At 46.4% G+C, this 25,744-nt stretch overlaps 1 protein-coding gene across 3 annotated transcripts in view; it reads left to right on the forward strand.

The window, feature by feature from the left end:
- Nucleotides 1-25,744, forward strand: part of LRP4 (LDL receptor related protein 4) — a 51,830-nt gene extending 26,086 nt beyond the window's left edge. The window contains exons 17-39 of one of the 3 annotated variants that reach the window (XM_084896071.1): nucleotides 1,640-1,848; nucleotides 2,015-2,096; nucleotides 2,878-2,983; nucleotides 3,984-4,185; nucleotides 5,750-5,939; nucleotides 6,028-6,159; nucleotides 7,040-7,180; nucleotides 7,991-8,077; nucleotides 8,184-8,355; nucleotides 9,211-9,373; nucleotides 9,495-9,720; nucleotides 10,066-10,369; nucleotides 11,636-11,854; nucleotides 12,020-12,154; nucleotides 13,029-13,137; nucleotides 14,605-14,749; nucleotides 14,993-15,106; nucleotides 16,365-16,500; nucleotides 18,231-18,298; nucleotides 18,833-18,920; nucleotides 20,322-20,463; nucleotides 21,710-21,768; nucleotides 23,223-25,744. In XM_084896071.1, the coding sequence (XP_084752197.1) occupies nucleotides 1,640-1,848; nucleotides 2,015-2,096; nucleotides 2,878-2,983; nucleotides 3,984-4,185; nucleotides 5,750-5,939; nucleotides 6,028-6,159; nucleotides 7,040-7,180; nucleotides 7,991-8,077; nucleotides 8,184-8,355; nucleotides 9,211-9,373; nucleotides 9,495-9,720; nucleotides 10,066-10,369; nucleotides 11,636-11,854; nucleotides 12,020-12,154; nucleotides 13,029-13,137; nucleotides 14,605-14,749; nucleotides 14,993-15,106; nucleotides 16,365-16,500; nucleotides 18,231-18,298; nucleotides 18,833-18,920; nucleotides 20,322-20,463; nucleotides 21,710-21,751 (3,212 nt within the window). In that variant the 3' untranslated portion in view covers nucleotides 21,752-21,768; nucleotides 23,223-25,744. Of the gene's footprint in view, nucleotides 1-1,639; nucleotides 1,849-2,014; nucleotides 2,097-2,877; nucleotides 2,984-3,983; nucleotides 4,186-5,749; nucleotides 5,940-6,027; nucleotides 6,160-7,039; nucleotides 7,181-7,990; nucleotides 8,078-8,183; nucleotides 8,356-9,210; nucleotides 9,374-9,494; nucleotides 9,721-10,065; nucleotides 10,370-11,635; nucleotides 11,855-12,019; nucleotides 12,155-13,028; nucleotides 13,138-14,604; nucleotides 14,750-14,992; nucleotides 15,107-16,364; nucleotides 16,501-18,230; nucleotides 18,299-18,832; nucleotides 18,921-20,321; nucleotides 20,464-21,709; nucleotides 21,769-23,222 lie in introns of those variants that run through there. The other 2 variants (XM_084896072.1, XR_014796049.1) reach the window with 2 other exon arrangements.

Consider the following 25,744-nt stretch of genomic DNA (forward strand, 5'->3'; position numbering starts at 1 on the left):
GGATGTGCCATGTGAGGGGGTTGGAAAGAACAGGGATACGAGTTTAAAGGATTGTCTTTTATGGGGAGGAGCCAGGCTCCTCGTGTAGCCCCTGGAGAGGCCAAGAGCTCTTGGGTCAAAGCTGAGGGCCCAGTAGTAGTTGCTAAAGTTTCAGTGACACCACCTAGTCAAGTATGAATACCTGCAACCAGGCTTCTGTATCATCTCACCAGGTAGGATACTTTTTCTATAGGCAGCAAGAAGGTTCCAGGCCATTCTAGAAAGCAGGGGAATGGTTTCCTATCTCTTTACCTTTAGCTTCACCCTGTTAAAGAGTTTTTTCCATTCCCTAAACCAGAGAGCCAAGATTAGGGCTCTGATGATGCCCGGTATACACAGGCCCTGGAAAAATATGTGCCTCACAGAGACAGACGATGGGACTCCCTGGCCACTCCCTGAGCGGCTACTTTGTCTTCCTCGAAGCTCTTGCAGGGGCCTCGTCTTGAGAGGGTGGACCTGTCTAGCTCAGGGCCACAGGTGACTTTTCCTAAGAACAGTCCAGAGAGGAGGGATGCAGGCATGTGGCATCACCAGCAAGGGGCCTGTGAGAACTCCAGCAGCTTCCCTTACTGACCGCCCTGTCCCCACTGACCCTCTTATCTCTGGCTAAAAGCAAATTGCTCGTGGGATCTGGGTCCTTTCCAGGGATTAGAGAAACTATTCAGAGGAACAGGGGCGATACTTACTCAGCACATACTGGTTGAGAACCTAGTTTCCCGCTTTCTTTTGTGCCCAGCTCTTCCCATATTTATTGTCTTAGTGAAGTGCAAGAGGTCTCCCTAGGATTTTCCCTTAGGGGTTTCCCAGATCCTAAAGGAAGACAGTAAAGTTAGGCAGGAAGTGCCTTTTCAGGCAGAAATGTATCCTGGGAAACTTTCGGACAGGACAGAATAGAGGCAGGGGGTAGAAAAGAGCGATTTGGGAAGAAGCTGTGTAAGGGAGGGGCCAGGGCTGCTGCTCTGGAGCCAGACCTGAATTAAGTCCCAGCTCTGGTGCTTTGTAGCCAGGGGATCCTGCACAGGTTAGTTGACCTCTCCGAGTCTCAGCATTACTCTCTAGAAAATGAGAATAAGAATAACACAAACCACAAAGCGTTGCTACGAGGGTGGAGGAGACAAGGCAAGAAAAGCACAAGGCTCGGTGCCTGGCATGGAGTGAGTGCCCAGTGAACAGTTACTATTGACTCAAGTGAAGAGAAAAGCAACAGGAAGGGATCTAGATGATAGAGTGCATCAGCCAAAATCCCGAGCAGACATAGAAATCATAGGGGTCCGGGTGAGAGTCAGCGGCTCTGTAGCCAATGCACTGAAGGAGATGGAGCAAAGAGGTGAGAAAAGTTGAGATGAACCTGACAGACACTTAAACAGGATGCACTGCTATGCCCTGGGGAGAGTCTATTTCCATTTGATCCTAAAGACTGAGTCTGCCAGTATGGGCTGCCAGTGCTCAAAGGGGGCCTGAGGTGTGAGGAGTAGGGGACAAAGGGCACCAGGTCCCAGGATGTCTGATTGAACCAGATGTCACACAGGTGAGCGTCTGTATCTGTCACTGTTATTGGATTTAGAGCATTAAAAGAAGACCCCTTTCGGCCTTTGATCAGGTCTTGACAAGTTCCTGCTTTTTGCCCGAAGGATGGACATCCGTCGGATCAGCTTCGACACAGAGGACCTGTCCGACGATGTCATCCCACTGGCTGACGTGCGCAGTGCTGTGGCCCTTGACTGGGACTCCCGGGATGACCACGTGTACTGGACAGATGTCAGCACTGACACCATCAGCAGGGCCAAGTGGGATGGAACAGGACAGGAGGTAGGGCCCAGTGTGGGCCCAGGCCCTCGGGCAGGGCAGAGATTAAGGGGTAGAGTTCTCCTTCTCCTGGGTAAGGGCTTCCCATACTTTCCCCAGTTTAAGAATTGGTGACCTTTAGGCCCCAGAGCTAAGTCCAGTTGGTGATATAGCTTTGCTTTCTGCCCAGGTGGTAGTGGATACCAGTTTGGAGAGTCCAGCAGGCCTGGCCATTGATTGGGTTACCAACAAGCTGTACTGGACAGATGCAGGTATGTACTGGGTAGCCATGGCCTGGCTCTCTGGGACTCCTCTTACTTAAAATCCTGCCCTAAGGTAGAAGGAGCCCAGTGTCCCTCCTGGACCACTTCTATCCTGACCTGAGGTCCTTAGAAGGTCGGGAGTGGTTGGGCTGCTGCAGAGCTAAAGCTAGAAGCTCACATTGATGGTTTGTCATTTGCCAATCAAATGGCAGCTTCTTCTGCTAAGTAGCTGATGCCTGAGAATGTTTTGAAGCATTACAGATAAGGCAACCGTGCCCTTTGATTTCTCCAATCACTGTCTTGGTAAAATGGGGATTTTCTATTATCCAGGTGAGTTTGGGAGGCAAGGGGAATGCCTTAACCAGAGCCACTCAACGTGTGGTCCCTGGCCCCGCAGCATCAGCGTTACCTGGGAACTTGTTAGAAATGCAAATTCTCAGACCCTACTCCAGACCTGCTGAGTCAGAATCTTTTGAGGGTTGGTTCAGGCACCTGTATCTTCACAAGCTTTCCTGATTCGTATGCACACTAGAGTGTGAGGAGCATTGCCTTAAATTATAAGACAGAGTAGCTTGCTTGTGTTGAGGAAGCATTGCTCTTCAAATAAATGGAACTGGTTGTTTCCTTGAACATTTTCTCGAAACTCAATTCACCAACTATCCATTGTACATCTACCACAAGGTATTTCTTGAGCATCTACTACATGCCAGGCTCCATGCCTGGGTGTGGAAGGTAAGAGAGTGAACAACCAAGACTAGAGTTAATATCTTTGCCCCCTACTTCTTGGTAGGGACGGACCGGATTGAAGTGGCCAACACCGATGGCAGCATGAGAACAGTACTCATCTGGGAGAACCTTGATCGTCCCCGAGACATCGTGGTGGAGCCCATGGATGGGTGAGCACCTGCTCCTTTGGAGTGAGCCCCACCCACCTTCCAGGTCTGAGTGCTAGAGGGGAGTCTGGAGGTAGCAAGAGCGGCCAGTTCTATGGGAACACCAGGAAGCAAGGGCAGCTGTGGAAACCACAGAGCATAGTGACAACTCTGTCTCCTCAGTAGACAAGGAAACCTTTAAATCATTCCATCTTTTTATTTTTATTTTTTATTTTCGGTCTGCTTATAAAAGTAGCTGGTTGTTTTAAAAAAAAAATAGATAAATGAATCTGTGGAAAGTAAAGATTCTCTATAATCTCACTCTCCAGCAGTAACCATTGTTAACAGATGGTATTTTTCCCAGGCTTTCTTCTACATTTGGTGGTGGTGGTGGTGGTGGTGGTTTTGGTTTTACAACAATGTCTTATTGCTTTGTAACTTGGTGTTTTCACATGGCTATATATCTTGGATATCTTTCCATTTGCTTATGTATATTATATAAATCTTTTCATGTGATGATATAGATCTATATATTGTTCTCAATGATTATATAGAATTCTATTAAATTTATATACTATAATTATTTAACTCATCCAGTTGAGAAAACATTTTTTATCCCCGATCCTCATTTCCCATCTTTCTTTATTCCCAAATAGGCCTTATTTTCTGAACACTCCTTGAGCCATGGGCTCTGCCTTTATTAAGACTCTGTGACAGTGATAGAGGATATAAAATTTTACACAGCTCAGCCCAGGGCAGGCCTGGAGATTGAGACAGGAGACTAAGAAGCTCCTTAAATCATAGGACAGAGTGGGTTGCTTGTGTTGTGGAAGCATTACTCTTCAAAGAAATGGAACTTGTCATTTCCTTGAACTTCTTCTCGAAATTCAATTCACTAACTATCCATTGTACATCTACCACAAAGTATTTCTTGAGCGGACAGAAACCCTAAAACCCTACGTACTCTGAATCCCCACTGGGCGTTAACTGGAAGGCTTGTGAGACCTCCCTTGTCTGTGCCCAGGTACATGTATTGGACTGACTGGGGTGCAAGCCCCAAGATTGAGCGAGCTGGCATGGATGCCTCGGGGCGCCAGGTCATCATCTCTTCCAATCTGACCTGGCCTAACGGACTAGCCATTGACTATGGATCCCAGCGGCTGTACTGGGCTGATGCCGGCATGAAGACAATTGAATTTGCTGGACTGGATGGCAGCAAGAGGAAGGTAATGGTGGCACTAAGGCCTCCTCCCACAGACCTGACAGCCTTTAGGGCATCACTCCAGCTGGCAGCTGGCAGGAGCTAGGGGGAACTCAAGGGGACCCAGTATGGTATGTATGATATTTCTCTAAGGCTGTGGCTGCCCTTCAGAGCCCAGGGGCCCTTCTGTGCTTGCTGATAAAAGAAATCTAGGAATTCATATAGATTGTGAGCTAGGTGTGATTTAATAAGTGAATTCCTAAGAAATCACTTAATTCCTAAGAAATAAGTGATTTTCTAAGAAACATAAAAACAAATACTAATTAACCACCAGTTGCACCATGATCTCTATTTGTTTTTGTTAATATTTATTTTGGTATGTCACATTTACAGAAAAGTTGCAAAAACAGTCAAAAGAACCAATAACTAACATTTTGCCACATTGTTGTATTATTCTTAGTCTCTATTTCTATCTATAAAAATACACACACACAGACACACACACACACACACATTATTACTTTTCTGAGCAATCAGAAATTAAACTGGAGACATTCTGCTTTGACCCCAAAATATTTCAGTGCATATTTTTTAAGAACAAAGACATTGTCTTACATAATCTTAGTACAAAGGTCAAAATCAGGAAATTTAACATTCATACAACGATACTATCTAATCACAGTCAAAATTGAATTTCACCACCAATTGTCCCAATGATGTCCTTTATAGCTTTTCTTTATCTTTTTTCTTTTTTAGTCCAGGATACAATCCCAGATCACAATTGTATTTAATATCACATCTCTTTGGTCCCTAATCTAGAATACCTCCTCAATCTTTTCATGTCTTTCTTTTTTTAATGTATTTTTATTGATTTCAGAGAGGAAGAGAGAGAGAGAGAGAGAGAGAGAGAGAGAGAGAGAGAGAGAGAGAGGGATCAGTGATGAGAGAATCATTGATCGGCTGCCTCCTGCAAGCCCCACACTGGGAATCGAGCCCACAACCCAGTCATGTGCCCTGACCCAGAATTGTACCATGACCCCTGTTTCATAGGTCGACACTCAACTACTGATCCACGTGGGCTGGGCTTTGTGTCTTTCTTGACCTTAGTATTTTTAAAGAGGAAATGCCAATTATTTTGATTAAAATATTCCTCATTCTGTCTGCTATTTCCTTGTGATTAGATTCAGATTATGTGTTGCGGACTGTCATACTACATTAAGTGATTTCTCAGTGTGTCTCGTCAGTAAGGCACAGATCTTGACTCATCACATTATTGTGATATTAACTTTAATTGAATCGTTAAGAGGATATCCATTGTAAAGTTGCTGCTTTTCCTTTTGTTATTAATAAACCATCTGTACAGATATTTTGAGATTATATAAATAATACATCACCTTCTATAATAATCACACAACCCTTGGAATGAGGCAGATTAAAGCGCAGAGAGATTTGATAACCAGCTCTTGCACAAGGTCACACAGCAGGCAATAGTGGCCAAGCTGCATTCTGGCTCCTTGCCTGAGTGCTCAGGCGCTGCTGAGTACTGTGGGACCTGGCTGGGGATGACACACGTGCTGGGTCCCTGGTAGGTGCTGATTGGAAGCCAGCTCCCCCACCCGTTTGGGCTGACCCTCTATGAAGAGCGCATCTATTGGACAGACTGGCAGACCAAAAGTATCCAGAGCGCTGACCGGCTGACGGGGCTGGACCGGGAGACCCTGCAGGAGAATTTGGAGAACCTCATGGACATCCACGTCTTCCACCGCCGGCGGCCCCCAGGTGAGCAGCCCTGGGCCCATACCAGGTTCTCCTTGGCCTCCCTGTGCTTTAGTCCTCATCACTGACCCTTCTCCTCCTCCCTCCCCAGTGACTACGCCGTGTACTATGGAGAACGGTGGCTGCAGTCACTTGTGTCTTCGGTCCCCAAATCCCAGTGGCTTTAGCTGTACCTGCCCCACGGGCATCAACCTGATGCCTGATGGCAAGACATGTTCACCAGGTGAGTCTTAAGCATCAGAAACCTGGAGGGAGCCTCTTAGGGAGGGGCAGTGGCTCTCTTCCTTCCCTGTGGATGGACTCCACTGTGGTCTGAGAACCCGTGAGTCCTGGTGCTTCTAGAGTTTTAGGGGAGAGACAGAGCTTTTAGAAAAGAGGAGAGGTCCAGGACAGAGGCCGGGGAGCAAGTAGACAGGACTGGAGGCAGGCCCCAGCTAGTTCTTCATGCATTTTCATAAAAGATGGTCCTCTCTCAGACACTTTATTTTCATCTGTTGGGAAACTGTCATTCTATCCTGATTTGGTTAGAATAGTTACTTTAGTCCCAGCTGCTCCAAATCGCGCATAATAAATATCAAAATGGATGATATCTGCAATGTAACGGTGCTCCCCTTAGAGGTGGTGCTTTTGTGAGAAGCAGGACCTGGCTGCCCAGGTTTTGGAAGTCAGTGTTTCTCCCTAGGGGATGCTGCATCGTTGGAATTCTAACTTCCCAGGAAATTTAGTTAAAAAGGAACTGTGAATTGTGCCTCCTAGGCTGGGGAAAAGCCCTCTTGAACTTAATATGAAGTTCTCAAAACTTCATGGTAAAGGGTCTTTCAAAGAGAGTCCTTCTATAATATTAATAAAGAACTATCATTTATGACTATATCAGACTCGCTATACAGTGCTGTCTGGACATGATCTCTTTTAGTCCCACAGCCACCCAGGTATGGTCCCCATGGTCCAGATATTGATTCTGATACACAGTTTAAATAAGTTGTGCAGTATCACTCAACTAGAATCTGAAGACCCAGAGCATGAATTTCAATTTGCCTCACTCCAAATCCTCCTCATGGCTATGCTAGGGTGACTGTCCTTTCCTTCTCTCCCCACCTGGGCAGGCATGAATAGTTTCCTCATCTTCGCCAGGAGGATAGACATACGCATGGTGTCCTTGGACATCCCTTATTTTGCCGATGTGGTTGTACCGATCAACAATACCATGAAGAACACGATTGCCATTGGAGTGGATCCCCAAGAAGGTCTGTGTGGCCCTCCTTTCCCCTGGCCTTCTGTCCCTGCCCTATAGCAACTGCTATCCTTGCTTTCCTTACCGCCTCTGCCTCCTGGGGGCTCACCATTCCTTCTGGCACAATGTCAACCCGTCTCTATAGCACTTTCTCTTTGGTTATGAGGGCAAGGTTTCTGGCCCTCTTCTCCATCTCTGCCAAGAGCTATCCTGCTATGGCATTTCTACATTTCTTTATTGTTTTTTAAGACTCACCCAAGAATATATTTTTTTTTTTATTATTGATTTTTAGAGAGAGTGGAAGAGAAGGGGAAAGACAGAGAAATATCTATGTGAGAGAAACACATCAATAGGTTCCCTCCTGCACGTGCCCCGATGAGGACCCTGGGCCAGGGAGGAGTCTGCAACCGGAGTATGGGTCCTTGATCAAATCGAACCTGGGACTCTTTGGTCTACAGGCTGATGCTCTATCCAGGGGTCTTCAAACTACGGCCCGCGGGCCACATGCGGCCCGCAGAGGAGTCTGATCCGGCCCGCCAGGTTTTTTGGGCAGTGAGCACAGCCGAGGTGTTACAGTAGGAATTAGTAGTTCATATATTCCGGCCCTCCAGCTCTCTGAGGGACCGTGATCTGGCCCCCACTTTAAAAAGTTTGAGGACCCCTGCTCTATCCACTGAGGCCAAACTGGCTAGGGCTACATTTCTGTTGATTTCCTTGCTACAGGTTACAGGGCTGTCTGACATGCACTGGTGTCAGCTGTGCATGTCCCTTTGTGGGGGTAGAGGGTCCAGGCTGAGCCAAGCCTTCCTTTATTTTTTTCCAGGAAAAGTGTACTGGTCAGACAGCACGCTGCACAGGATCAGCCGTGCCAATCTGGATGGCTCACAGCACGAGGACATCATCACCACAGGTGGGCCTTGCTCCCAGCCCAGGGACTGCCTGTCTGGCTACAGAGCTAGGAAAATAGCCCATCTGTTTTAAGGCAGGAGCCAGTGTGCTCTCTTGACTTCCTGCAGGCCTGCAAACCACAGATGGGCTCGCAGTGGATGCCATTGGCCGGAAAGTGTACTGGACAGACACTGGAACCAACCGGATTGAAGTGGGCAACCTGGACGGGTCCATGCGGAAAGTGTTGGTGTGGCAGAATCTTGACAGCCCCCGAGCCATTGTACTGTACCATGAGATGGGGTGAGAGCTGGCTCTGTGACTGGTCACAGGATGGGTCAGCTTGGCTGGGGCCAGGGATGGGTGAACGAGGGCAATGGAGAGCAAGCTCGCTTCACAGGGACACTGAGAGCGACCTTCTGCGGCTGTTTCACTCTCTATGGCTCCTTTCAGAGTGGCAGCATAGTGCAGAGGTTAAAAGCATGAGCCTTGGACTCAGAAGTCTGGGATTCAAATTCCTTCACCATTTATTAGCTACACCTGTCACTTTAAGTTCAGTGTTTAACCTCTCTGATTTTCCTTACCTGTAAATGGAGATGAGTCACACCTTGTGACTCTTGTGAGGATTATGTGAGATAATATATGAAGAGTACTTTCTCTTTAATAGTGGTAAAAAAAAAAAATTAATTTACCATCTTAACTTTTTGTTATTGTTGTTGTTAACCAGATGGTGTGCAGCTGCTTATTTTAAGGGACTGCTTTTTTTAAAAAAATTTATTTTTTAAATTTTTTTACAGAGAGGAAGGGAGAGAGATACAGAGTTAGAAACATTGATCAGCTGCCTCCTACACACCCCCTACTGGGGATGTGCCTGAAACCAAGATACATGCCCTGCAGTCCACAGACCGACGCTCTATCCACTGAGCCAAACCTGTTAGGGCCCATCTTCACTATTTTTAAGTGTGCAGTGCAGTTGTGTGAACTTAGTTCACATTATTGCAAAGCAGATATCAGGAACTTTTCATCTTACAATATACCCATTAAGCAATAACTCCCCTTTTAGCGTGTGAAATTTTTCCCATAGGCTTTGGCATATTATAAATACCTACAATATCCAGGCGCTGAGGGAATAACCAGCTAGTATTCTTCTTTGCCAAGGTACATGTACTGGACAGACTGGGGAGAGAACGCCAAGCTAGAGCGGTCCGGAATGGATGGCTCAGACCGGACAGTGCTCATCAACAACAACCTGGGGTGGCCCAACGGCCTTACTGTGGACAAGGTCAGCTCCCAGCTGCTTTGGGCTGATGCCCACACCGAGGTGAGAGTCCTGCTCCTGCTGTTTCCCAGGGACCCGGGAAGACGGGAGATGTCTATTTGGCATCTGCACCGAGAGCTCCTAGTTTACTGGTAACCAGTCCTACCCTCTCCTTCCTCTCCAGCGAATTGAGGTCGCTGACCTAAACGGTGCCAGTCGTCACACACTGGTGTCACCTGTGCAGCACCCGTATGGCCTCACCTTGCTCGACTCCTATATCTACTGGACCGACTGGCAGACTCGGAGCATCCACCGTGCTGACAAGGGTACTGGCAACAATGTCATCCTGGTGAGGTCCAACCTGCCAGGACTCATGGACATCCAGGCGGTAGACCGGGCCCAGCCACTAGGTGAGAAGACCCCTTAGGTCTGTGCACCAGGGCCTGTGGCTTTCTGGGGTAATCACAACATCAAAGAGCACAGAGATTTCTTTATAATCATGGAGACAGGGACCTATCTAAGCCCCTTCCAGGATCAGGCTGTGTTCCCTTCTGGTATGGCTGGTACTACAACTACAGCATGCTGTCACTTTCAAAAGACCCTTGGCGACACTCCTGCCCCTTCTACCTCATCCCTGCCAGGCAAACACTGTTATTTAGAACAGCCAAAAATCAGGCACAAGAAACTTTGTAAGATTTAGATAATATTCCAGACAGGGTGTCCAAACTCATGCTTCTCCTCTCTCTCATTACCAGGTTTTAACAAGTGTGGCACGAGAAATGGTGGCTGCTCCCACCTCTGCTTGCCTCGGCCCTCTGGCTTCTCCTGTGCCTGCCCCACGGGCATCCAGCTGAAGGGAGATGGAAAGACCTGTGATCCCTCTCCAGAGACCTACCTGCTCTTCTCCAGCCGAGGCTCCATCCGGCGTATCTCACTGGACACCAGCGACCACACAGATGTGCATGTGCCTGTCCCTGAACTCAACAATGTCATCTCTCTGGACTATGACAGTGTGGATGGAAAAGTCTATTATACAGATGTGTTCCTGGATGTTATCAGGTATGAGTATCCCTGAAACCTCCAGAGGCCACAGGCCTCCTTCCGGTCCCCGATGGGTGAGGTTAGGGTCTGTGTTCACCTCTAAATGGACTCAGTGAGTTGACAACTTAGATAGTGAGTTCTGATCCTGACTTGTTCACTTTGTAGAGTTATCATTTACAACAGAGTTTTAAACTTTTGGGGTTTTGTGTGTTGTTGTTTTGTTAATCCTCACCTGAGGATGAGGATATTTTTCCATAGATTTTAGAGTGAAAGGGAGGCAGAAAGAGAGAAAAAAACATTAGTGTGGGAGAGACACATTGATTGGTTGCACACACCCAGATTGGGCACTGGGATCAAACCTGCAATCCAGGTATGTGCCCTTGACCAGGATTGAACCCTCTACCCTTTGGTAGATGCTCTAACCACCTAGCCATATGAACGGGGCCTTTTGGGGTTTTTGTTGTTGTTGATTTACGGATTAATAGAAGCTCAGTTTGTAAAGCAAACGAAAACATCAGGTAATGTGAGGCTCCCCGGGGACCTGGAGCCTTTAATACCTACTCCCGGGCCCTGGGATTGCTCTCAGGATCTTCTAAGACTCATTGAAGAATCGGCCATGGAGCTAAACTATGTATCTGTATTGTGAAACTTGGCCAATACCAAGGCTTGTGGTTGTTCATGAGGCTTTTGTTTTGTTTTGTTTTCATATTTTTGTTTTGTTTTTATTTAATATTTTTACCCAACACAGCTGAAGAAAATGGTGCTCTGCCATCAGTAAGAGGGGTTTACCATGCAGAGACTCTCATGTGCAGGAACAAGGGCACTCTCCTTCGTTCTCCCTGGAGAATCTCATGCGGGGGGCAGGTGTGCATATGTTTAGAGAAGTCCCCACATGTTATGACATGCCCCCCATCCTGAATTCCCTGGTGTAGGACTTCTGTAAATATACACATATAGGTTTTGCCAAATTGCCTTTATTTTTTATAATGGCTCCCTAGCAATCCTTATCTCTTCTCTAAGATATATGGAGAATTATTAACTCTTCTTCTGGCAAGACATGGACCTAAATGCCCCCTGTTTGCAGCAGGAAACACTCTATATTCCTAAGAAATATTTATTCTGCAAATATCTTGAGTACCTACTGTGCTAGATGCTGAGGAATGCACTTATAGATGTTAGGTCTCTGCCTCTATGGAGCTTACACTATGGGGGGTACAATTATGGGGACGTGGATTAAAGGGGTTTCAGTCTGGTCAGTCATCCAACCCTGGGCTCTCCCCCAAGGCGAGCAGATCTGAATGGCAGCAACATGGAGACCGTGATCGGGCAGGGACTGAAGACCACTGATGGGCTGGCCGTGGACTGGGTGGCCAGAAACCTATATTGGACAGATACAGGCCGAAATACCATCGAAGCATCAAGGCTAGACGGTTCCTGCCGCAAAGTGCTGGTCAACAACAGCCTGGATGAGCCTCGGGCCATTGCCGTTTTCCCCAGGAAGGGGTAAGTTCTTGGCCTGCAGAAAAGAGACCCGGGGGAGAAGGGCCTGGTGAAGAAGCCAATGGAGGATGCCTACCTATTAGTGGGATCGGTGTGTCCTTTGTATTCTCTCAAGCTCTACGTGCCATCTTCCTGTACCTCGATGATCATGTCACTGTTGTACCTCAGGTACCTCTTCTGGACAGACTGGGGCCACATTGCCAAGATTGAGCGGGCGAACCTGGACGGCTCTGAGAGGAAGGTCCTCATCAATACAGACCTGGGCTGGCCCAACGGCCTTACCCTGGACTATGATACACGCAGGTGGGAATCGTGTCCTAAACAGCCTCCTGGAAATAGGGTGGGCAGAGGAGAGGATGCTTGAGATTGAAGTAGTGAAAACAAAAAGATTGAAAGCTGTTGTCATGTGGGGAAGAGAAAGCAGTGAGAAGGCCAAGCAAACACATTCTTAGAGCAGGGGCTGCTGAACCCAGCCTTCGCCTCTGAGGTGTGTTTTATTTATCCGGTTTACCTGGTTTTGAGTGTTTAGCAGAGCATGTCCTCTGGCTGGACCCCTGGTCCCATTACCCCCACCATTTAAGGGGATAGGACTTCACATTCCTTGTTCTCCTGATCCCTTCAGATATTGGAATTTGCAACTCCTGGCCTAGATTTAAAAAAAAAAAAAAAATGCTAAAGAGTAGGAGAAGAGGGTGAAGGGAGCTCTGAAGTAGTTGGTTCCCCTTTCTGCCCTCAGAGGTAGGGAAAGGAATTAAAGTCACCCAGGAGTTGGGATGGAGAAGAGGAATGCCCTCTTCCTTTAACCTCAGTGACGTTTTTTGTAGACCCGGTCTCTTCTTGAAGGGTGTTTATAGGATTTTTGACTTAGATTCTTTGGTAGGAAGATGAGACTTTGTGGTGGCTCCTCGGAGGTCGTTAGAGGACCTGCCCCCCTACCCCCTTAAGACAGCACTTGGCCTCCCCACTTAGAAGTCACCAACTTCTCCTCTTCATCTTTGACCTCTCATCAATGGTGCTTCTTGCCTGTGCACAGCTCTCGCCAGCTCAGCTCAGGAAGGGACAGGCAGCTCTCTAGAGCAGGAGGCGGGGTGGGGGGGTGGGGGGGCTGGGGGGGAGGAGCAACTGGGCTCCCTGGCAAGCATTTTGAGCAGCCACTCTTACCTCCTTTCCTTCACAGAATCTACTGGGTAGATGCACACCTGGACCGGATTGAGAGTGCTGACCTCAATGGGAAGCTACGGCAGGTCTTGGTCAGCCATGTGTCCCACCCCTTTGCCCTCACTCAGGTACTAGCTCAAGAAAGTTAGCTAAATCTCCTTAACAGGGGAGGTATTTCCTTGGGGTTCTAAATTGGCAGCCTCAACCCTATGCTACTGAACAGGTGTACTATGGAAGCTCATTTTAGGGGTGTTTTCCTATACACTGAATCCTTGCCGCCACCATGTGTCCTGCTAGGCCTGCCCCTCCACTCCCATGTCCCAGCACTCGAAGGAGTGGCTCATAAGTGGTGGTGTGCAGAATTAGCTGTGGAGCTTGTTAAAATGCATGTTTCTGGATATAAAGAATCTGCTTCGTGAGGGTGTGGCCCAGGAATATGCATTTTAACAAAACACCCAGTTGGACGGCCCCAACAGCTGAGCTCAGGCAGCCCATTTGATGGCAGGAGAGTAGAGTAGCTCAGAGCCAGAGTGTTGAGACAGCTAGACAGTAAGTGTTCATTGAGTACCTCCAGCTGTATGGGTTCAAGTCCTTCTGTGCAACTATGAACAAGATACTGAACTTCTCTAAGCTTCACTTACTTATATATAGTTTAATAAATGAGTTTAATAACAGTATCCTCCTCTAATATACACAGAGCATTGGTCTCTGGCACTCAATGCTTATTATTTCTAATCATTTTAATTATTACTGGCCGTCAGTTTTGAGAGTTCTAACCCTGTGAAATAATTCAGGGAAGGAAAAATGGAGTTTCTACTAAGCCTGGGTCCAAAACAGGGATTCTCAATCATTTAAAAATCTTTGTCCCTTTTTGACAAACATCTATTTCTCTGTATGTATTCTACGTTATAGCCTACCAGCTAATAAGATTTTGTCTGGCTTTACTTATTATAAGCTCCCACCTTCAACCCCATACTGTAAAACTACAGGATAATATTGAGTATGGCTTTTCAATCTGCAAGTTTCCCGTGGGGGTTTCTGATGTATACCCCAGGGGCAAGAAGGGAACCCACTTCATTATCCCTCCCCACCCCTACTTGATATTATCAGGATCATTGCATTCGAAGGCAGCTGCCCACAGAAGTAATTAGGATTTCCTAGGCCCAGAAGAGCAGAGACCTTAAAAGGACCCTCTAATTTACCCCTATATGCTAGGTACTGGAACCCACTCATTTGTTGAGCAAGTGGCCAAGAACTAAGTAAGTGTGAGGTGTTGGAAACTGAAATGAATGAAACACATTCTTGTCCTTGAAGAATTTGACAAGACAGACAAACATGTACAAACTGACTATAGAGTGTCAACACTTACTTGTAGAAGGCACAGAACAGCTTAGAGGAGAAAATGGTGAATGCTACATAGATTGGGGGGAGATTTCCTAGATGGTGTCCTGTCTGCAGATGCACAGAAGCAGACCTGGTGGATTTGAGATGAGAGCATTTCAGCAGAGGGAATGCACATGCTGCGGCACAGAATCTGGACTGGGGTGTGACTATTGAATAATATTTCCTCTTTTTTGGGATTCCCTATTGAGTAGCAGGACAGGTGGATCTACTGGACAGACTGGCAGACCAAGTCAATCCAGCGTGTTGACAAGTACTCAGGCCGGAACAAGGAGACAGTGTTGGCTAATGTGGAAGGACTCATGGATATCATTGTGGTCTCCCCTCAGCGGCAGACAGGTGGGGTCCTGGGTCCTCAGCCTGCTTCCTTACCGTCAGTGCGGGGGGATCACCTCAAGGACTGCTCATGGCCAAGACAATTAGAGCCACAGCAGAGCCTTTTGGTTCCTAGACCTTTTTAGTCCTCTGTGGTTATACCCCTCCTGGAAATGAGGTAGACCTGCATTGCTTCCTTTTTGAGAAGTGTCTTATTGGGAGACTTAATCCTGTCCCAGACCAGACATTCTTCTGCTTTGCCCCCAGGGACCAATGCCTGTGGTGTGAACAATGGTGGCTGCACCCACCTCTGCTTTGCCAGAGCCTCAGACTTTGTGTGCGCCTGTCCTGATGAGCCCGATAGCCGGCCCTGCTCCCTTGGTAAGTTGGACTGAATGGCCCCATGAAACAGCAGAGCCCTTGGAAAGGTAGGGGATCAGCAGCCTCAGCTTTGTCTTTCTGGGTGGAATCCCCCTCAGAGGGTCTTAGAGAGGAGTGACTGGGAGTAATAAAGTTGTCTGGTAAATTAGTCCAAGCTTTACTCTCTTTTCCCGGCCTTTGTTTTTTGGTGTTTGTTTTTTGTTTGTTTGTTTGTTTGTTTGTTTGGTGTGTGTGTGTGTGTGTGTGTGTTTTGTTGTGTCTTTTTTTTTTTTTTTTTTTAATCCTCACCCAAGGATATTTTTCCGTTGATTTAGAGAGAGTGGAAGAGAGAAAGACAGAGAGAAACATTGATGTGTGAGGAACACATCCATTGGTTGCCTCCTGCATGAGCCCTGACTAGGGCCAGGACTGGGGAAGAGTCTGTAACCAAGGTATGTGCCTTTGACCAAAATCGAACCCTGGACCCGTTGGTCTGCAAGCCAGTGCTCTATCCACTGAGCCAAACCAGCTAGGGCTTTTTTGTGTTTTGTTTTCTAAATATGTTTTATTGATTTCATAGACAGAGGAAGGGAGAGGGAGAGAGATAGAAACATCAAATGATAACAGAGAAACATAGTCCTAGCCATTTGGCTCAGTGGATAGAGCGTTGGCCAGCAGATGGAAGGGTCCAGGTGTTTGATTTTGATCATAGAGCACATGTCTGGGTTGCAGGCTCATTCCAAGAGGTAGCCGATCAATGATTCCCTCTCATCATTGATATTTCTATCTCTCTCTTCTCCCTCTCTAAAATAAATAAAAATGTGTGTGTGTGTGTGTGTGTGTGTGTGTGTGTGTGTTTAAAAAGAAATTAGTATTTAAAAAGAGAGAGAGAGAGAGAGAGAGAGAGAGAGAGAGAGAGAGACATAGATTGGCTGCCTCCTCCTTCATGACCCTAGTGGGGATCAAGCCCACAACCCACACATGTGCCCTGAACAGGAATAGAACTGGTGACCTCTTGGTTCATGGGTCGATGCTCAACCATTGAACCACACCCGCCAGCCTCTTCCTGGCCTTTGTGAGTTAGCTAGCCCATCCAGAGCCATTGATATTGGAAATCAAAAGCCTTTTTAGTTACAGTATTGAGAAGGGCCACTAATGAGATGCCCAAGATCAGTGTAGCTAAAAGATTGCTTTGTCAAGTTCTCCTGATGCTGCCCTTGGAACACATGTAGAGATTTGGAGCTTCAGCGACCTATTCCAGTCTTCTTTTTCTCTGCAGTACCTGGCCTAGTGCCCCCAGCTCCCAGGGTTACCAGCATAAGTGAAAGGAATCCAGTGCTAACCAACACACTACCTACCACCTTGCGTTCTTCTACCACCCGGACCCGCACATCTCTGGAGGAGACGGAAGGAAGGTAAGTGGGTTCACATGTGATTGAGGGCCCTTTGGTTCAAATAACCATCTCCTGCCAGTAGAAAACCATAATCCCAGCTAGATTCTGGCAGATGGGAGATAGATCACATCATTTGCTAACAGTTCCTGCTATTCGATTCAGGAAATGGTATTCAGACCTATAGATTGTTGCAGGTGATTTGAGGGCAAGAAGCTTTAGAGAAGCTTTATGGAGAAATCACTCAGTTTCCTTTTTTTCTGTGACATTGCTCTTACATCACAGGTTTAGTCTCTGGTCTGATCCTAGTTTATTTAGACACCACTAAGCCACAGAGGTCTCTCTACTGCAGATTTATGACTTAGAACATGCCTGGGGATGCTATGGCCTTAGCTTATAATGCCTATAATGTTCAAACACCCAGGCATGCATATTATTAAGTAAGCAAGCATACCCATGTACAGGTCTCCTGTGAAGTATAAAATACTAGAGGCCCAGGGCATGAATTTGTGCACCAGTGGGGTCCCTCGGCTTGGTCTGAGGGATTTGGCTGAAACTGGCTCTCTGACATTCCCTGAGGGGTCCTGGATTGTGAGAGGGCACAGGCCAGCCTGAGGGACCCCACCAATCGGCTTGATCCCAGCAGCAAGCTAACCTACCGGTTGGAGTGTCTGGCCCCTGGTGGTCAGTGCATGTCATAGTGAGTAGTTGAGTGGCCTTAGCATATTATTAGCATATTATGCTTTGATTGGTTGACCAAACACTGACCAAACACTTAGCATATTAGGTTTTTATTATATAGGATTATATTTCATTAAACTGGAGGTACTATCAATTTAAGATGCATCCTAATTTAAAAGATTAAACAAAAAAAATGACCAACCACATCTGTGAGATGCCACGGATTGTAACACACATTTCTATTTCAGTGATGTCAGAATACAGAAAATATACACATCTTAAAATTGATAAAATATGATGTTACTCAATTTAAATAAATTTTCTCTTTTTAGAAGTGTTTATGTAGAAAAGCAAACATGCAGATATAAACATATACCTTTCTCACTAACTTTTAAGTATTATCAATCGTTATTAATCTCTGATTTTCTTTGGGTTTATTCAGATACTTTCTGTCAGTTCCCTTTGAAAATTCAGTGCATCTTGGTTTCAGATGTTCTTGCAAGCACTTTTTCCCTAGGCTTTTAGGAGATGCCTGTGATTGGCTGCTCACAGTGTGCCACAGGAAGCTACCTTTTTAGCATTCAAGTTAGTTACCTGAGCCCTCTGGATGTCTTGCATATTCCTTTGTGAAAGAATGAAGAGGCGGGAAAAGGTGTTGTTGGTTATTTTCAGGTCTATTTAGGCCTTGTGATAATCTTCCATCAGTTTTGCTTGACTGGTAGCTTCTTTCACCTCATCCTGGTCATTTAATAAAGCCTTCCATTGATGTACTTAGTATTCTTTCAGCAGCTTCCTGCTCATCTGAAACCTGCTTCTCCTTTTAAAGGAATCCTTTTAAAGGGGGAACATATTTTTAAACACATTTACACATGATATTAGCATCTTGAAGACTGTGACTCACGTGGAGTTCTCTGTATTTCCTGGTCCTGCCCACTCTATACTTCTATCTCCCATCGGGTACAGCTCTTATTCCTGAAAGCCCCATTCACAGGACTTTCCCTTCTTCCCTGGAGAAGGGCAAGATCTTTATCAAACACCAGCAGTCTTCACACTCGGTTTTCTGTGTCTCACAGATGCTCTGAAAAGGATGCCCAGCTGGGCCTCTGTGTACATTCCAATGAGGCTATACCTGCTGCTCCAGGTAAGCTCCGAGTGCCCAACTATTTTTGAAGAAGATGTAAGGAACATCTGTCTCTACTGACATCTTCTAGAACCTTTATGGGGACTCTTTGGGGTGGACTAAATCCATAGAGAGAATAATCATAATAGCCACCACTTATGGAGTACTTTCCACATGCCAGGCATTTGTTAAGATGTGTGTGTGTGTGTGTGTGTGTGTGTGTATTTGTATGTATACACACATTTAACCTCCACCAGCCCTATGAGCAATTTATTATTTGCATTTAACTGATGAGGGAACATAAGCTTAGAAGTTAAGTATCTTGCCCTACATGACACAGCCAGGAAGTGGTGGAATTAGGGTAAGTGATGCTGACAGAATGATAGGTTTCTCTCAGCCATCTACCCCTGGGGCCTCTCCTCTAAGAAGGAGGCCCCTAACCATCCTCAGATGATGGGGGGGCCCAACACCTACGAAAGTGGCCCTTCATTGTCCCACCCCTCACGCCCGCTAGAAGATTGTCAGTGGTCCCCTAGTGTCTCTCTGTTCTTTTAGGGGAAGGACTTCATGCCAGCTATGTCATCGGTGGACTCCTCAGCATTCTGCTGATTCTGGTGGTGATTGCAGCTTTGATGCTATACAGGTAACCTCAGCCTCTCTGCAGGGGGGACCACCTGCTGGTTGGTCCTCATTAGCGCATCTGGGATCTCCCAAAGCTCTGTAGTTCCCTAATTTGACCTCTGACCCACTTTATTTCAAGGTTGGGTCCCTGGTCAGAGCAGCAGAAGCGAAATGCAGAAATCTTGAATTCTGACACTTCTTCTTCAGCTACTGCCCAAGCCCTCATTTCATGACCACAGTAATCCTTGGGATTTTCTTTATAAACTAGGATGCTGAGGGCACAGCAGGTGCTACCCGAGGTCACACAGGAAGAGGTGAAGCTGGGATTGACTCTAGCATCTGCTTTTCCATGACCCCTCAGTACTTTAAACCATTGAAGCTGAAGTGATTTTCTCTTCACACGAACACAGCCCTTTACTACAATATTGGGTGATATATCCTTGCTTAGTAGGGCTCTTCCTAAGAAGATTGAGTGTGTCATTATCAATTTATAATCTCTTTATAACCATATATCTATGTGTGTGTACATATATATGTATATGTATATATATATATCCCCCAAGTGTTTTAAACACAGCTTTCGGCAAAAATGTCAGGACTTTATGCTGCTGCCCCTTCTGACAACAGCAGTTGCCATTTATTGAATATGTATCAATGCCACAACAACCTTGTAATACAGATATTATTATTCCCTACTTTACAGATGAGGGTCTGAGGTTCAGAAAGTTTAGATTATGTCCAGCTAGTAAGTAACAGAGGTGGGCTGAAACATGGATCTGTCTTGACTCTAAAGCTCGGTGTATTAGTTGTCCAGAGCTGTATGACAAATGACCACAAAAATGTAGCAACTTAAAATGGCCACCATTTATCATCTCACAATTTCCGTGCCTCTGAAATCCGGATGCAGCTTAGCTGGGTGTCTCTGTGCTAAGGTCTCTTACCCGGCTGCAGTCCAGGTATTAGCCAGAGTTGCAGTCTTATCTCTGAGCTTGACTGGGGAAGCATCCCCTCCCAAGAGCACACACAGAGGTTAGACGGGGGCTCTCAGGTTCTTGCTGGCTGTTGGCTGGAGACACCCTCATCAGATCCATGCCATATAGGCCTTTGCAGAGGACAATTTACAATATGGCAGCCTGCTTCCCCCAGAAGGAGAGTACGAGAGAGTGAGAAAGGGAAGGCAATGTTAAGATCCAAGCCATACGTTTCTTTGTAACCTAATCTAGTATCCATCACTGTTGCATTATCTGTTCATCAGAAGTGAGTCACCAGACTCAGCCCACACTCAAGGAGGTAGGGATTCAGAAGGTGTGAGTACCAGGAGGCGGGCCATCTTAGAGGCTGCCTACCACACTCGGGTTACAGCTTCCCAGGAAGCACCCTCATGAAGATCTGAACTAATTCCTCATCACCTTTCCTCCTAAAGACACAAAAAATCCAAGTTAACTGAGCCTGGAATGGGGAACCTAACCTACAGCAACCCCTCCTACCGAACGTCCACTCAGGAAGTGAAAATTGAAGCAATCCCGAAACCAGCCATGTACAATCAACTGTGCTATAAGAAAGAGGTAAAAATTAACATTTCTATTGAAGGGGTATTTTGCATGGTGGTGGGGGGTATTATTTTCCAATTGCCTGAATAAATCAGTAAGGATGTTGGGAAGTCACACCTACCACTCGGGAAGTTATAGTGAACAAAAGAACTTAATGGGATTTGGGTTTCTAGATCTAGAACAGGGGTGGGGAATGTGTGGCCCCGTGGGCTGTATAAGGGCTGGCCCTACCAAGGCATTAGGGGTGAGTTAATTAAATGTTTGATTAAACATAGCAGGCTAATTTTTAAGGTGATGATTTTATATGGCCTGCAAGTGATGTTATAAATAACCAAATAGCTCTTGGCAAAAACAAGGTCCCCACCCCTGATCTAGAATCATCGATCTGTTGGATTTCTGAAGGACCCTCGTGAGAGCAAGGTTAGAAAACAGATCCAGAAGGTTTAGGAATGAAAGCATATCAGCGTGCACAGGAGATGTTTTGCTAGGTTCATAGCCTCTTTCCCTTCTGGAGTTGTCATTCCCCCTGCAGTGAGGCTGTGCTCCCCAGAAAGCAATCCCAGAACTCCTAGACAGCACCCACAAAAGCCCCAGGGTTCCTGGACTTTTCCATTTTTAACCTCTAATCCAAGCTGTTGGCACCTGTGGCTGGGAATGGCTGGTGATTTGCGATTCTTCCCCAGAGTCTTAAGGGATTTCTCTAGAATTTGGATGGTTTACGTGCTTTTATTCTTTTAACTCCTTTGTTGCTCCAGTAAAAGAAAAAAATGTTTGCTGGATGTTTAGGCTGGATGAAATAGTCCCATTTCCACTAGGGAATTATAGCCTGAGGTTTCAGATTTATCTAGTCTGATATGAGCCTTGTTTTTCTAAGCTCCTGTAACCCTTCATCCAAAGTTATCCTTTATGAGACCCTAATCAGTCTACTCTCTTGGTCTGCCTAGTAGTCAAAACCTGCCTTCATACCTGTAGGGCTCCCATGCATAATGAATACACTTTACATAATAATTAGGTACTTTCTGGATCCCTGAATTCCCCTACTTAAGAAGCTTCCACTACAAGCCAAACAGAACCTGCAGGATAGCGTGCAGTTCTAGGGACAGAAAACTCCTTCATAATTAGTGTCTTTGAGAGAAAGACTCAAAGATTCTTGGGTCCCTGGAGTGTCTGATACCCCAGAGAACAACCTCAATAAAGGCCAGAGGTTATCAATTTAAATCACGTGACCTCTTTCTTCTGTTGTATGCTTTTTCCTCAGCAGCTTTTTCATCCCTCTGATAGTCTCTCACCCTTTCTCTTCTGATTTCCTCTTGATTTCAGGTACCTGTGTGTTTGCAGAGGGAGTGGTGTCCCCCGAATTGCTAGTGCCATGTCCCCCACCTCTCTCTAACTTACCCCACCCACGTGTCTCTGTGGTGAAGACTGAGTGGCGTGCATCTTATCCAACACTAACTTCAGCTTGGAGGGTGTGCTGGGTGACTGGGCACATGTGTGTGTGTGCATGTGTGCTTGTATGCCATGTGTGTCTCTGTTTCCTCCAGGGAGGTGTCACTCCCAGAGGGTAGGGACCATTTCATGTTGTGTAATCATCCAAGTATCTGGCTTAGTGTGTGCGCTCAGTAAATACCTGTGGAGCTGAATTGTTACTAAAATAGAGCAGCAGGTGCAGGGCTCTTTGCAGGCACTGTCCCAGGGATGGAACCGAAGCCATGGCCCATCTTCTCCTGACACTGGCAGAATATTGGTTGGTCCCAGAAACCAGGAGTTAGGCTACCCTTTAAGGAACCCATAAAGGGAGAAGCCTGAGTCGAAGGTGAGAATGTCTTTGGAATCACCTCAGATTGCAGAGCCAGGATAACCTCCCACGGAAGCTTTTATGTTACCAGACCCCAGTGGACTGGCTTAGAACCTAAGTAAGAGGATTTTTAGATTCCGCCTATCTTACCTCCCAAAACTTTTCTCCCTCACAAAATTAGAAAGAGCAAAGAATAAAATAGACAAAAAATAGCTTAGAGTTCTGAGTAAATGTACATTTAAATGTTTTTGTCAATTGCTTCTGATGAGGTATATCAACATTGTGTCCCATTAATAAATCACAAAAAAAACAATGTAATAATAGCTAACATGATTTAGTGCATCTTCTGTGTCAAGCACCTTACTAACAGCATTCCATGTATCGCCTGCTTTAACCCTCAAAGTAATTGGTTATGAGGTATGGACATTGTTATTCTCCCAAAACGCAGATGTGGAGACTGAGTTTAGAGATGCTAAGTAATTTGCCAAATTACGCCCGTGAGCGTCTGATGCAGGACTGGAAGCCATGGTTCTCCTTCATCCCCGTGTGCTAACGCTAACCATCTTCCTGCTCCTCTCCTTTTAGCCTAAGCCTCATCCGTTTGCTCTGACCAAGTTTTCCCTTTTGTGTGTGGGATCTTTGTGCTCCTCATGCCCACTCCTACCCAGCCCACTTCCTTTTTCAACTCGCCATGAGATGGAGGGTAGGGAGATCTGGGGGAGATAAGAGATCAACCGAAGGACTTGTATACATGCATATAAGTACAACCAATGGACACAAAACTCTGGGGAGGGAGGGTATGTATGGGGGGGGGGGTGCAATGTTAAAATATGTACACAGATAATAATTTTAAAAATAAATAAATAAATAGATAGATAGATAGATAAATAAATAAATAAATAAATAAATAAATAAATAAAAATGAGATCCTTTAGAGAGAGCCAACCAACTGATCATGTCTCCCCCCTCTCCACCTTAGGGTGGACCTGACCATAACTACACCAACGAGAAAATCAAGATTGTAGAGGGAATCTGCCTCCTGTCTGGGGATGATGCTGAGTGGGATGACCTGAAGCAACTGCGCAGCTCACGGGGGGGCCTTCTTCGTGATCACGTTTGCATGAAGACAGACACAGTGTCCATCCAGGCCAGCTCTGGCTCCCTGGATGACGCGGAGACGGAGCAGCTGTTGCAGGAGGAGCAGTCTGAGTGTAGCAGTGTCCACACCGCAGCCACTCCTGAAAGACGGGGCTCCCTGCCGGACACGGGCTGGAAACACAAACGCAAGCTCTCCTCCGAGAGCCAGGTCTAAGAGCCCATGTACCCCTCCCTCCCTGCCTGCTCCTTCTCTTTACGGGCATCCAGTCCTTGTGCTCACTTATACAACAGGCCCCCTTCCTGTGTGCTTGTCCCCACTCCTCCTCATCCCACCCCATATCTGCTCCCGAGCCCTGCACAGGAGCTGCTTCTGAGTCCATAACTACACAAGAAGTGATGGCGCAAGAAATGATGGCACATCCAAGAATTTAGACCTGGACCTTACCGTGAACCTCGCTTCTTGCACTCCGTCCTGAGCCTCCCCAAAACAAGGCTCAGTAATGATTCTTCATCAGTACGGAGCTCCATCTCCCCTTCCTCTGGTGCCCTCAGTGCCTGACCATAAGAGCTCACGATATAAGACTGCACTCTTCCCCATCAGAGCTGGCCTGCCCGCTTCTCTGGCTCACCAAGGGCTGAGCAGGGGATCATGGGTAAAGAGAGAGATGAAGGATAGAGCCTGAGAGGAGGAGGAGGAGGAAGAGGAGGAGGAGTCAGCCCAGCTGGTTCTGGGCATCTGGGAAACCTCTAGCCTCAAGTGCATTGGTAATATGAAAAAGCTTTTAGGGGTGGTTGGGCCTTGGTGTCCTGTCCATTGCTGGCAATGGATATTATTCTCTAAGAGTTGCTGTGTTTCAATTGGTGAGATCTGGGGGTGATGCAAGCTATTCCTCCTGGTAGAAAGCCTAGAGCCTTTCTACCTTCAGATAGACTGGGGGCCCCAGCATGGCAGCTGGCTAATATGAATTCCCTCCTGGTACCACCACTGGCCAGTACCTCCCTAAGTCTCTGGCTCTAAGCAACCAGGTTGTGAACCGATGACTTGAGTGAATGTGGGGCCAGGAGGGCTGACTCTGCAGAATCTAAGAAGCACTGCCTAGACCAAACATAGCATATCACCCTTAATGTCCTGCCAATCTCTCTCTCCTCATCCTTTGGGATTTTAAGCACAGAAATCCAAAACAACCTTTCAAATGAGGGCCAGAAGTGTTCATAAGTGGTCAGGAAGAGCAATTGGGTTAGAGACTTGGGGCCTCCAGGGCCTAAAGGAAGTATCCATGAGATTGAACTTCCTGTGTTCTCTCTTAGATGCTCAGGGATCTAAGTGGTCAGAAAGCCTGTGGCTATGGGTGGTGAGGTTTCCATTCCAACTCTCTTCCCAGCTGAGTGGCTTACTTTCCAGGCTGAGATGCTTATTCATACAAAGAGCATGTGTCTCATGTCCATATCCAGGGAGTTGAGACTCTTTCTGTCCTAAATTTACTATACCTAGTTTGTTTTCTCTCTCTCTCTCTCTCTCTCTCTCTCTCTCTCTCTCTCTCTCTCTCTCTCTCCCTCCCTCCCTCCCTCCCTCCCTCCCTCCCTCCCTTCTTCCCTTCCCCCCCCTCTTCCTCTCCCTCTCCCCATCTCTCCCACCCTCCATCCATCCCTCCCTAATTGACTTTTTCTGACCTAGCCTGTGGTGAGCAGGGCTAAAAAAAAATTACAAGGACTAAAAAGGTAGAGAGAACCACTGATGAAGCCCTCTCAGCCCAGGGCAAATCCAGACCCCTTCCACCCAGGAATTAGAAATGATAGAGGACAAGGGCTGAGAATGGAGGGGAGGGCTTCTAGAGGAAGTTTCCTGATTTGAAACATCTCCTATGGTTATTGGTATTGAGAAGCCAGATGTCAAATGCGAGTGAAAAAGGAAAGTAAGAGCAAACCTTTTCTGGTCAGTTCTAAGACTGCTTAAAACAGGTGCCATACCTTTGGCCCTTCTCTCAGGGCAGTCAGGCCAGACCAAGAAGGCTTTTCCAGTCCACAGCTATGGAAAGGCAAGATGCCACTTCCAGGAGGAAAGGGGGATATTTCATGCTTGATGGGGAAGTAAAAGAAGGAGCACTTTGGGTCCTCAGATTCACAGTTGGGGACGGATGAAAGGGGGAAGGATCTTATTGCACTTGGGCTGTTCAGAATGTAGAAAGGACATATTTGAAGAAAAATCTATTTGAGCACTGATTTACTATGTAAAAAGCAAAATTTCTCTGTCCTGAACTAATGGAAGTGATTGTCCCGCGCTCATGTGTAATGGTTTTAACGTTACTCACTGGAGAGATTGGACTTTCTGGAGTTATTTAACCACTATGTTCAGTATTTTAGGACTTTATGGTAATTTAATATAAATTTAGCTTTTCTTAATCA

The sequence above is a fragment of the Pipistrellus hanaki genome (genome assembly GCF_964339955.1).
Source record: "Pipistrellus hanaki genome assembly, chromosome: 9".
Taxonomy (NCBI): domain Eukaryota; kingdom Metazoa; phylum Chordata; class Mammalia; order Chiroptera; family Vespertilionidae; genus Pipistrellus; species Pipistrellus hanaki.